The sequence below is a fragment of the Syngnathus acus genome, chromosome 20 (genome assembly GCF_901709675.1).
Source record: "Syngnathus acus chromosome 20, fSynAcu1.2, whole genome shotgun sequence".
NCBI classification, from domain to species: domain Eukaryota; kingdom Metazoa; phylum Chordata; class Actinopteri; order Syngnathiformes; family Syngnathidae; genus Syngnathus; species Syngnathus acus.
Genome location: NC_051104.1, coordinates 7,781,312 through 7,792,826, shown reverse-complemented (window position 1 = coordinate 7,792,826; position 11,515 = coordinate 7,781,312). Strand labels below are relative to the sequence as shown.

The following is an 11,515-nucleotide window of genomic DNA, read 5'->3' as shown; positions in this document are numbered from 1 at the left end:
TTATTATTTACATTATTTTCTAAATTCTATCCGCTATAACGCTGTGACATTTGGAACTACTTTTTAGTTCATTACCTTTTATTATACTCTCGTCATTTTACATTTTGTGAGTCTTACGGAGTTGCCATGGTTACTAGCGGGACGCCTAAACACCCAAGTGTATTGTGGGAAACGGCGTCGAAACTTGAATTTCTATCGCAACAAAACATGTCAAAGCACTACATTGCCCAGAATACTGTGCGAACGTATTTGACACTTCTTTTGTTTTGTCATTTTTCAATGCTATAACTCGACTTTTGGCGACAATACCGATGATACATCAAAGACAGTATAGAAATATAGAAGGTATTCGATGGCCGCCGCCTTACCCGGCGCTGGGCCTCACTTTTTCAGACGCAGAAAGAGTGTTGGCAAAAATGGTGCAAAACCATCAGCATCCAAGGTATGTCCTCCATACTGATTTGTTATCATAGATCCTCAACATATTCTCCAGTCTAGAAAAGAAACCCGAAAGGATTATTAAATGGCGTTATTGTGACATTTATGACTTTTCCAGCTAATCTGATGATTTAAGGCAACAGGCTAAGCCTACTGTGGAATTAATCCGCTGACATTGGACCGAGGTGTTTGTAAGCTTTTTCAGCTTGTGACGTAAATCAGACCGAGAGTTGACAGCTTTCCAAACGGAAACTTGGCAACCTGCTGCAAATGGACTTCTAACCCATTTGGGGTCCCAAACCTACATTTGTAAAAGCTACCAGTTTACCGAGATACAATTGAGTTGATGAAAAGGTTTGCAGATACGAGCGTCATCCCTTTGAGGAGAAGCGTCAATGATTTGCTTACAAAAGCTTCTATTCCAGACGCATGCAAACAAAGAGGACATCGATCACTGGAGGAAGGTGGGCAGCATTTTACTGTGCAACTTGATTATGTGCTTGTTATGTCTCAACAAGCAGCCCAGCCCGCCTGGGTCGATGGCTATTGTGCTCTAGTATATTTCACTTCCTTTCTGACTAAATGCATCAGCATGTCTTGCAGCTGGCCACTTTCCCAACTCTGACTTTTCACATTTGTCAGCAAGTGGAGAAGGCCTCTGCGTTTGCCTTGTCTGAGGTCTTCTTCCCGAGGAGAGCCCAGACGGGAAGCAAAAGCCTGGCTGTGGCCCTGCGGAGCTGGGAACAGCTGCGGGATCACGATGAGACCTATGCTGAAGGTAGGGTTCGCGCTTATTTTTTGTGAAGTGACAAAGGATGAGCTCATGATGCGTTGTGGTGTCACAGCTCAAGCTTTGTTGGGAGACTGGCTGGACAACACGCGGAAGCCCGAGCTGGAGTTAGCTGGCCTGACGTGTGAGAAGGGGAGCCCGGCCACGCCGCCGCCCCCTGCCTTCAACTATGACAACTTTGATGGTAAAACATGAACCGAGACTAGTCTATGAGAAAGGAAACGAGTAGAACTATTCACCCTGACTAAAAATAAAGCAAAGGGCACTTTTGGCGCTGGACTTGAGATGATTGAATCCGATTCAGATCTGTACGAGCACCTGGCTGGGGAAGAGGAGCGCCGTGCTGTCGACAACTTCCTGCAAGGCCTGAAGGAGCAGGAAGTGTTGCACGGAGGGATGACGGAGAAGCTGGCGGTGGACGGCGGCGGACCCAACAGGACCTTCACGGACCCTGTCGTCACCATGGAGGTGCGCCACCAGCAGGTAATTGCCAAACGAATCGTGGTTGAATAGCTGACCTGTTTGTTTAGTCAAACGCTTGTATTTCATGTGTGGAAAAAGGTGCGCGAGAACAGGGCCATAAGCGACGAGGAAGCCAAGAAGAGGCGAGAGCGGGAGCAGGAGGAGAGGAAGAGGCAGGAGGCCAGGAGGAGGCAGCAGGAGAAGGTGCAACAGGAGATAATCAGGATGCGCCGGCAGAGGGAGGAGAGGAAAGGCCTGGAAGAGCGCCTCAGACTGAGGTCTTGGCAGTAAAATCAATGAGGAATAAAATTCCCCAAAATGAGCACGAGCTCATACACGAGGTTGCTTTCACAGAGAAAAGTTGAAAGGTCAACGTGCAGCCAAAAGCCTCCAGCCAGCTCCTTCATCTCCCGCAATGCAGCATCAGCCGCCAGAAGAAGAAGAAGAAGAAGTAGCCATGCGATTGCGGCAAGAAAAGAAAGTTGACATTTTTCTTCACCTGCATAACCTGAAGGTTGGCTACCTTTGCGGACGGAGCTTGCTGTAGCGTTACCGTTGCTAAACATGCACGGCAGTGTCTACAGAGGCATTTCTCACGTTGGTACTCGGCGGTGATGGAGCAGCGGCTGCGTATGGGTAAAGCCAAGGCGCTCTGCGACTGGAGGAGGCAGCTGGCGGCTTGGCAAGCGTGGCGCGCCGTCATGTGGGCGGGAAGGAATCAGCGGGAGGTGTCCAAGACCGAGGAGGAGCTCCGCACTGAAAACAGGCATATACAAAAAATGAGCACTGTTTAAATACAAACATAGCAATCAGTGTCAAGGAAGTGTGGATGTACATATGAGATATCAAGATTTAGTTTGCTATTGTCCCTTTTCATATCGCCTTCCTCCAGACAACAGCGAGTTGCCGAGGAAAGCGACCGCAGGCGTTTGCAACGGCGACATCTGCACGAATGGCGGCTGTGGTGCCGGCAGGAGCGCGACCGACGCCAGCTGCTGGCCCAACAAGAGGAGACCCGGCGCAAGATGGCCGCCCTGATCAACGCAGCCAGGTCGGGCCAGTTCAAACCCCCGGAAACGCTGACGAGTGACCCGCCTGAAAAGGTACGGAGCGCTCAAAACAGCAGTGATGGGAATTTGGACTCTTGTCTATTAGCAGCTGGTACCTTGTCACCTTGCACCAGATGACCCGAATGCGTCAACGACACAATTTTCCTCAAGTCTGAAAGCGGCTTATAAGGTGAACGGTGTATATTGAGGGCAGATGGAAATAGGGCTCGCTATGCCAAGGTGGAACAGAGCTCGGGGGACATAAGGAAGCGGCGAGCGGGAGCTGACGCTAGTACGTGGCGCAGAGGTCAGTGTGGAGGTTGCACTCGTAATCAGGTTTATCTGTATGGATTGTGGGCTGGAGGGGCCAAGGAGCGTAATGGAGGAGGCGATACTCGACGTGGTGCGGGGCCTGTTAATTGAACACGGAAGGTTTTTGCAAGCCAAATATTTAAGACCAGGGATGATGAATGAAAAAACATAGGAATTCATTCATTATAATCATTTTTCTCCAGCATTTAATTTTTTTTTTTACAAATGCAAATAAATGAATAAGCATTCAATACACGTTTTCCAAAAGACCTCAGGTCAAATATGTATTGAATGTTCACAAATAATCCCAGAAAAAAATGGGAAAATTCCAAAATATGAAAAAATATTGAGGGGAAAAAAAGCAAGTCCGCAGATGCCGAACTGTGAATATGCAGGGGTTGACTGTAGTTTTAAGTTGTAGTATCGCCGTTAGATGGCAAATTATACAATATATGCCATTTTAAACATATAGTACCTAATATTAAACAGTTCAACTCTCTTGGATAGGTCAACAGAAAAAGAGTGTAAAACGAATTTTGCAGGGTGATCCCCAGAAAGCTGTCAGGACACGCCATCGTAAATCCCCCCCCGCGGGAACTCGAGTCCGCCGCAAGGAAGCCGGCGCGGAGGCCCAGCGCGGAGATGAGAACCCAGACCAGGCCGAACGTGAGGAGGACTTGACGGGCCCAAAGACCTTGCAAGAAGGCCACTTTGGAAACCGCCACGCTGCCCAGAGGAAGATCATCATGGAGCAGAGGAGGCAGCTCAAAGAGCAACAGGAGGAGATCGCCAAGCTCAAGCGGGAGAAGGTCATGTGTACTTGGGAGCTGGAGGCACAGAAGACTGCTGCCTCCAGACACACGCCACAGCCAAGGTGGGAAACCTCAGGGCGACCCTTTCAAAACAATTCAGGCTGCCACTTTGCCTTGGGAAGAATCAAATTGCATAATTGATGTGGCTTTGCTCAAAGGTGTGAGGACTGGCCAAGCCCGAATATTCCAATTGCCATTTCAGTCGCACTCACACCAGGCCAAATTCCCACAGCTTAAGTTCAATTCCCGACCGGGCGGACCTTTCAGAACATCTTGTCCACAATAAAACCGCCGTTGTTGCAGAGCGCCAACGGAAGCGGCGGAACCCGACGGCCCCGACGCATCCCCGCGGCAAAAAGCCAAGCCGCAGACGTGCCCCGTCATCTCAGGTATGTCCTCAGAAAACGGCATTTTTATTTGATTTCCTTTCATCCATTTTGTCTCTAATCTTGATTCTCATAAATATGAATTCTCAGCTATGGAGGAGCGAGCCCGCGTCCGTGCCACGTGGAAGAAGCAAACGGAGGAACTGAAGAGGGCGAAGGAAGAGGAAAAACAGGTGAGAATGAGCCGAGACTCCCGACCAGCAATTGCTCGTTATCGTGCCGACTCCTTTCGTTTAGGCGGAGATGAAGGCTGCCGAGGAGCAGAAGCAGAGAGAGGAAGAGATGGAGAAAGCCCAGAAGCAGCGGGAGAGACAGCTGGCCAGGAGGGTGAGAAAAGCGGCTTCTTGGATTCGACAATCTTTGAAAATAGTATTTACAGTTGATTGAACCGATGGCAATGGCACCGTGACTCAAAACAGTGTGCCAAATTACGAGGCAAGATGGCTTTCGGTAGGATTCTCAATAGGGTTGAGGTCAGGGGATGACACTTCAATTATTTAGCAGGGATGAGAATTATTTTTACCGCAGGTGGCCCGCCCGGTTCTTTGTTTTCTACCACGGAAGGAAACTTCACTTATTTCATGTTGGCACCTTCAGGCACCCTTAAGGGGCCTACTATCGATCGCACTGCTCGTTATCCCGGCCCAAAACATCCCCCTCTGCCTTGCTGTGTAGAAAGAAGAGGAGAAAGTGAAACAAATCAAACTACAGCAGCAACTCCTGGATCGGGCTCGTCATCACCACGATAGACATTTGCTCCGTGGCCGAGGCCTGGCGCCGTGGAAACGCCTGATTGAGCTCAAGCAGGCCAACCGAGAGGTAACTGACTCCCTACTTTACTTATTTTTTGATTGGCAGTCCACTAACCCCTTGCTACTTTAACTTTGATGCGCTTATTTTACACGGTCCTTCAGAGGATTTCTGACCTCCAAGTTCCAATTATACAAAATTCCATTTGAATAAATAAATAAAAAAAATCCCTCGCCTCGTCGGACATCAATTTCACATGCAGCGCGTGTTATGTGTGCGCGCATGAGCATGTCTATTAGCTGGAAGTCATAAATTTGTTGTTCTTCAAAAAGTAGACTGCATGTTTGGAGATAATCTTATCGTGCAAAAACAAATGTTATGTTTCCGCATAATTATAATGTTAATCAAATTTTGAACTTGGAATGACTTACTGGGGATTTTTATGATACCAAATAATGCCTCGGTGCGTCATTAATATTCATGCTGAGTATTCCCTCCAAAAGAATCAGAAAGCTGTATTTTATACCGTGTATAATTTTCTTTGCAAAATATATCTTTTTTACAATCTATTCATAATCAACAACGATATGCATTTAATAATTCAAAATTGTAAAAATGATCTACTTGTTTTTTTAATCACTCCTTGCTTTTAGTATTTTGCTACTTGTAAAAAAAACATCTTCTTCCTCTTTAGGAAGAAATGATCCGAATTAATCTTGGCAAATTAGCATCATCCATCAATGGCACAAGGGTGCTCTCTAGTGGTACGCAAAAGCATCACTGAATTATAATCGTCAAACTGGATCACGTTAGAGTGACTCAGAAGTTCGTAGCATCACATGGCACGATTTCATACCCTTCTATTGTGTCTGTGTGCCGCCAGAGGGCCAAGAGTCATTACTCGGACTTCATCCTGAGGCGATGCCTTCTCCGATGGCGCCGGTCGGCAAGAGAGATTCTGTCTGAGAAGGAAGCCCGCGCCGAGCGACTGCACCAAAGACTTCTACTCCGGAGGAGCTTAAGCTACTGGAAAAGAGTGCGTACACACACACACACTCAATCAGGATTGCTACAGGCCATCCTCTGGCAGTGACTAATCCCCACGCTGCCTGCACACCGTATTATGTTCCCAATGTGGAAAAATAAGCTCTGCTTGGACTTCCCGGTTTAATACAGGTTCAGCTTTTATCACTTAACCCCCCCACCCACACTAGAAAGCAGTAGACGATGAGAAATGGTAATAAAATGAAGGCGCTTACACATTGTGAACAGTCTGGTGAGCCCAGATTCATCCCACTGCCATTTTGAGTGTAGCTCGTTGAAGTCGGTGTTTAGAATTAAAACACACTTTTGGGCCTGATTTTGTGACACTGCCCGAGTTGCTCCTTCTGTTCTGGGGGCAGTATACACTGTTAAGACAGAGGTGCGTGGCGGTATAATTAGTCCATCTTCACAGAGGATAAAGAATATATGAATGTGAGCTTTGTCATGGCAACATGTGTGGGAGACAATCGAACTGATCTCATCCAATTTTCCTACCACGGCAGCTTGAAGACCTCCGGCTACTTCAGGAGGCGCAGGCGGATGTCTTCTGTCGCACCCACACGCTGAGGAGGTTCTTGCGAGCTCTGCTGGACCACGTGATCCAGGAGAAGAGTCTGGCGCTGGAATATCAGCAGATGGCCGAGGGGCACGACAACAGGTCTGGAACGGCGGGTGGGCGGGCGGGCGGGCGGGCGCGCTTTCACCTGCGACATTTTTGTAGTTAGTCAGAAAAGCAATAAGTGTCACCGCCGCTGGATGATGATGATGATAAATGAGAGTTCGCAATAAAAAGGCATCCATCTATTCACTGCTGATTCCAGCTTCTGCACAGTCAATTAGGTTGCGTGCGTCATGTTTTGCTGCTGGCCATCAGTCTGCCATCAGAACAATGTATTGTGATTCAATTCATTTGCATAAAGCAAACTATCAGTCATAAATCAGGGGATTATTTATTTGCTAACTTGCTAAACGTTTAAGTTTGCTCACTAACAATGACAAATCTCAAACTTTTATGGTTGGACTCTCAAAAGTGCTGGGTGCAAATTGGGTGAAATGATGTTGGGTTATTTATAGCCAATATATGTGACCCAATATGTCAGGTCAAGACTTTGTCACGCTGTAACTTTAATGGGGTCAAATGGAATACGGGCAAACGTTTCCCTGATTCCCAGGCGAGGCCCACGAAAAGCCAGACGCTCAATTCCTACCAGCTGTCCTCTGAAATCTCATTTAGGTATCGTCAAAGGACCAGAACCAGTCTGTTTCTTAAACTCCTTCCTTTCTTTCTTTTGTGTGTGCGTGTGACTTCAGAGTGGCGCTCTGGCGATGCTTCCAGGCCTGGAGGCTCCTTCCCTGTGTGCAGCGGAAAGAAAGAGAGCGAGAAGAGCGGCGCGAGAGGCTTTGTCGGAAAGTGACTGAGGTGCTGCCTAGTTTTTGGTCACATCCTCTGTGAAAAGACAAAAAAGTCAACAAACTCACTGACGTCTCAGCAGCACGTCGTCAATCATTTATTGAGAAATAAAGAAGTTGGTCCAAGTGATGTAGAAGAGTCACGTCAGCCAGTGAGAAACATGATTTTTTTTCGATTTGGTCAAAGGTGACAATATTGTGGTTATTTTTTCAAGAATATAACATTACAAAATAAGGCAAGAGCTTTGCAGCAATAGCTTCACGTGTTACTTCTTCCACAACTGTACTGAATCACTAAAACCTGGTGATTGATTTTCAAGTTCTTCATGATGCAAGCCTGAGGTTTACTTTTCTTTTTTCTCTTGACTGAGGAACTGCCTGCCACCCAAGATTTCTTCGAAAGAGGCCAACTCATCAAGGGTGACAAATTCCCTTGTAACATTCCATTTGCTTAAGTAGGCCATAATAATGAGGAAGCACAAAGAGAACTCAGAACCTTTTGTATCTGTCCGCCGCCGACAAATACTGGGTCGGGCTACTTGGAGCTTCTTGCGCCAGCGGTAGCTCAGACGTCATCTGGGTGTGATGATACCCCGAAAGCGGGATGGGTGTCGAAATGACTGACTTTCACGCGTGACTCGTCGCCTTCGCTCCCTGGACGGCACTAGACGGGACACAAAATGACAACGCTCAGCATTGAAAGGAATAAGTCGAGACAGCTGACGGATGAACGGAATGGGGAAGGTGACGGACGGTGAGTGGATGCATCGAAAATGTCACATTAGAGACAGTCAAGGGAGGGGAGAAAATGAGATGTAAAGAATTCAAAAGTTGTTGGGTTTTTTTCCATCTTAATGACCTTGATTTGCACGTCAAGGATATGGAGTGGTACTCGAGGAGTCCAGCCAAGTGAAAAAAGGCACAATGCTGCCCTCCAGTGGACAGAAAATAGAATAGCAACACTGCTCTTACACTGCTCCGTTCCTCCGACATGGTCCAAAACTCAGCCCAGTTGGCGCACAGGCCCCGCGAGTGGACGCCGGTGTCTACGGCCAGCCCGCACAGGGCCCGGCGGGCAGAGCGCTCCCTGACGGCAGCACGCGCCTCACGCTCCGTCACGTTGTAGCTGATGTTGAGCAGCTGAGTCAGCAATAAGTGAAAGACGCCGCAAGTCACCAAAGTGCAGTACCAGGCACACGTGAAGCAAAGGGAGGCACTAGTGAGAAATATCAATGGGGATATTATTTATCAGTTCATAATACTCCATCTTCAAGATTCAAGAGTTTTTATTGGCCATGTTTGAGCGTGCCAAACAAGGAATTTGACTTGGGTCAATCACAGCCTCGGTTCAACGTTCAGGTGACTAACAACAACGCTCAGGACGTGATGTGGCAAATATTCTCAAACATCCCCTGATCTTAAAGTCAATCTTGTGATTGACAGTGGAATTACACCCAAATGACCAAAATCATTTGCTTGAAATATTGTGCCAATGAATTGACAAAGTGACTTTCCACTTTGCAAGGGATTTTTCCTTTTACCTGTATTCCTCGTAGACTCCCGGGCAGTAGAACAAAGCGCTGAGGATGATTTGCTCCAGACACACGCTCTGCAGCGTAAGGCCGATCCCGTACGAGGACGTAGACAGGAAGAGGACGAGCGTTAACAGGAAGCTGCGGTGGTTCTCCCGGCCTACGCAGCTGTCGATCCTGAACAGAACATTGAGCAGTAAACGTGGCACGCTGGCATGAATAGGACAACTGACTACATGGAATTCATCAGTAGAAAAGGTCAGGAAAGAGGTATGATAACATACCAGACACAGTGGTGGTCATGACGCAGCACGCAGAGCCCGCATATCCGACAATGTCCCGCCCTGGGTGGTCGCACCAGCCGACACACCGAGCACCAGTTCTTCCGGCTAGGCTCCGCCTCTCGCGACTCTCCCACCTGGTCTCGGAGAACAGGATTCGACTCTTTTGGCTTTACGACGCCCGGGCCTCTCTTGGTGATGGCGAGGCCCAGCAAAGTGAGCAGGACCCCGACGGTTACCGTGGCGACATGAATGGCACCGAGGCCCCCTCGCGGTACCACTTTGGTGATGAATAAATAGTACATGTAGGCCAAGGAAAAAATCACCAGGCTAAGGAAAAACAGAGTCCGGGCCTTCTTGCGGTGAGTGAAGTAGTAGTACCACAGCAGCAAGCCCGGCAGCGCGATCAGAACCGCCAGGCCGACCAGGAAGTGGAACGCGGAGAGATGCAGCAGGGTTGGAAGCAGAACCAGAGGAGGGATGACGGACAGGTCCACTCTGCGGGCGCCGCCCCGGAACCAGGGGACACGGACTCGATCGCTGATCTCAGTGACCACCCGGGACATTGCCTCTGGACTTTGAGTCTCTCGCTTAAAAAACCTGAAAAACAGCAGTTCCTTGAGACGGAGATTGCCGCAGCTATCACAACATTTATTCCAGACTCCATGAAATAATCCCCTAATTGTCTGAGGTCAGGTTTTACAAACGAAAATGGTTGGCAAGCCGACAATTTTGCTGGTTATGGGGGAGCTAATAACGTGTCGTAAAAACGCCCCCGTTCGTCCCTGAGTTCTAAGTGTTACATAATGACTTTTCCGAGGATCACGAATCATGATTGCCCCTCCAGATATTGAAGGTCTTGAGATCATCATTTCAGCTAACATGTCACGATTATCAGACAGAATAATGTGTTTACAGTACACGGTCAGGGTGACTATGACCTTCAAGTGTTGGACTATTTCTCGATGAACTAAACTGAAACCAAATTGTTATCTCGCAAGAGAGAATAAGAGAGATTGCCCGGCATACCGGTCGCAGGCTTCGTCCAGATCCTCGCAGTCGCAGCAGCAGGCTCCCACGTGGCTTCGCTGGCCGTGTCTGTTGATGTATTCGCAGCAGCACAACTGCTCCTTTTCGTCCTCGTCCCGCCTTCTCTTCATGGCTGATGGCTGCGCTGACAGTGAAGGAGAGTTGTGTTCAGTGATTCGAGAGCCTTTTGTGATTAAAGCACATGCCACCTGTCTATTCTCTATCGGTGTCGCACACTTGTCACGCGCAGGATCTTCAATGATGTCTTCTCTCTGACAACTGTCTCCCAGGTCCTTTGGCGCTCCTTCACTGGTGCTCTCAATTTTATTTGCATCAGCTCTCATCATCTGAATTGGTGCGCCTCATTGTTGTTTGTGGTGCAGGAATACAACGGGATGTTCTTTGCTGCCATTTTGAACGACTGTGGAGACCAAAAGCAATGGAGAGTCCTACAAAACATGTCAGCAATATAAATGTGTTGTGGTCAACTACAATACAAGTGGGTGGAATTGGACTATGACCCGGACAGGTCCCTCAGTGAAACTGGTCTAGAACTGCCACTGGGACTGAGTGAGGGCTAATTCACAGCATGAGATCTAGCCACACCATTAAACAAGCTGATTTCATCATGAAAGAAAATGAGGTAACCGAGGAAACGTTTTCAATTGGGGGGGAAACACGCAAAAGGAGGCCTTTAATGGTCACGTGGTATTGTGTCACTTCCTCGCGGTTTCGGTTGCTCCTACGGTGGAGTTCCGTAGCAACCACCATTTGAAGTCACTATTTTCCTGGCAGGTACAATTACAAGACCTTACGCTTGAGGAAAACAACTTCAATCACACCAAATGTATGAAACATCATATTTTCCTCAAATAACAGCAGCTTGTCGTAACTTGCTGCACTTCCACGACAGCCACGGACTCAAAACACAATTAAGCACTTTCAATAGTCACCATTCAATTGAAGGTTTGATATTTTCCAGAAAAAGTGGAAGACAAACATACCACAAAGGTGAGCTGCAACATGTTCGCTGGTACCTTTCTTACTTTGTCGTCTCGTGCAGTCATTTCCGGTGTGGTGAACGTGTCGGCGGAAGTCATCGGGCATCGCTAAAAGTTTAATGAATGTACAATTTGATATGGCGTAATAAAGTTTTCCTTCAGAGTCCAGGACTCGGAGTTTTGCTACGTTTTTTTTTTTTTTTTTTAATTATTAACTTG

The 11,515-nt window shown here is 47.8% G+C and overlaps 2 protein-coding genes across 5 annotated transcripts; one reads left to right on the top strand and one right to left on the bottom strand.

Annotated features, from left to right (window-relative positions):
* Positions 1-234: 234 nt before the first annotated feature.
* On the top strand, positions 235-7,627 carry ccdc191 (coiled-coil domain containing 191). Its single transcript, XM_037279501.1, has 17 exons — positions 235-442; positions 864-902; positions 1,081-1,216; positions 1,284-1,412; positions 1,533-1,711; positions 1,790-1,968; positions 2,045-2,204; positions 2,266-2,478; positions 2,602-2,793; positions 3,594-3,925; positions 4,167-4,252; positions 4,340-4,422; positions 4,487-4,576; positions 4,925-5,068; positions 5,883-6,035; positions 6,547-6,701; positions 7,355-7,627. Exons 1-17 carry the CDS (start codon positions 353-355, stop codon positions 7,494-7,496), a joined length of 2,502 nt encoding a protein of 833 aa, XP_037135396.1. The 5' UTR covers positions 235-352; the 3' UTR covers positions 7,497-7,627.
* Positions 5,516-11,472, bottom strand: zdhhc23b (zinc finger DHHC-type palmitoyltransferase 23b). Of its 4 annotated transcripts, XM_037279476.1 has the most exons (10): positions 11,300-11,450; positions 10,505-10,716; positions 10,296-10,435; positions 9,270-9,866; positions 8,995-9,162; positions 8,426-8,669; positions 7,950-8,117; positions 7,252-7,490; positions 6,539-6,747; positions 5,516-6,025 (listed from the first exon to the last, which is right to left on the bottom strand). In XM_037279476.1, exons 2-7 carry the CDS (start codon positions 10,640-10,642, stop codon positions 8,019-8,021), a joined length of 1,386 nt encoding a protein of 461 aa, XP_037135371.1. In that variant the 5' UTR covers positions 10,643-10,716; positions 11,300-11,450; the 3' UTR covers positions 5,516-6,025; positions 6,539-6,747; positions 7,252-7,490; positions 7,950-8,018. The 4 variants fall into 4 exon arrangements, with proteins under 4 accessions (XP_037135371.1, XP_037135372.1, XP_037135369.1 ...); XM_037279477.1 differs by having other exon boundaries at positions 5,569-6,025; positions 7,252-8,117; positions 11,342-11,472; XM_037279474.1 differs by having other exon boundaries at positions 5,569-6,025; positions 7,252-8,117; positions 11,300-11,449.
* Positions 11,473-11,515: the final 43 nt, after the last annotated feature.

What these genes read in the sequence shown, in the direction of transcription:
- ccdc191 (XM_037279501.1), top strand. Translation starts at nt 353, where the DNA reads ATGGCCGCCGCCTTACCCGGCGCTGGGCCTCACTTTTTCAGACGCAGA. An exon ending in AGAGACAGCTGGCCAGGAGG is followed by an intron (nt 4,577 to 4,924) that starts GTGAGAAAAGCG and finishes CTTGCTGTGTAG; the next exon opens with AAAGAAGAGGAGAAAGTGAA. An exon ending in GCTTAAGCTACTGGAAAAGA is followed by an intron (nt 6,036 to 6,546) that starts GTGCGTACACAC and finishes CTACCACGGCAG; the next exon opens with CTTGAAGACCTCCGGCTACT.
- zdhhc23b (XM_037279477.1), bottom strand. Translation starts at nt 10,642, where the DNA reads ATGATGAGAGCTGATGCAAATAAAATTGAGAGCACCAGTGAAGGAGCG. An exon ending in GGAGTCTACGAGGAATACAG is followed by an intron (nt 8,670 to 8,994) that starts GTAAAAGGAAAA and finishes ATTTCTCACTAG; the next exon opens with TGCCTCCCTTTGCTTCACGT. An exon ending in TGTCGGAGGAACGGAGCAGT is followed by an intron (nt 8,118 to 8,425) that starts GTAAGAGCAGTG and finishes TGTCCCGTCTAG; the next exon opens with TGCCGTCCAGGGAGCGAAGG.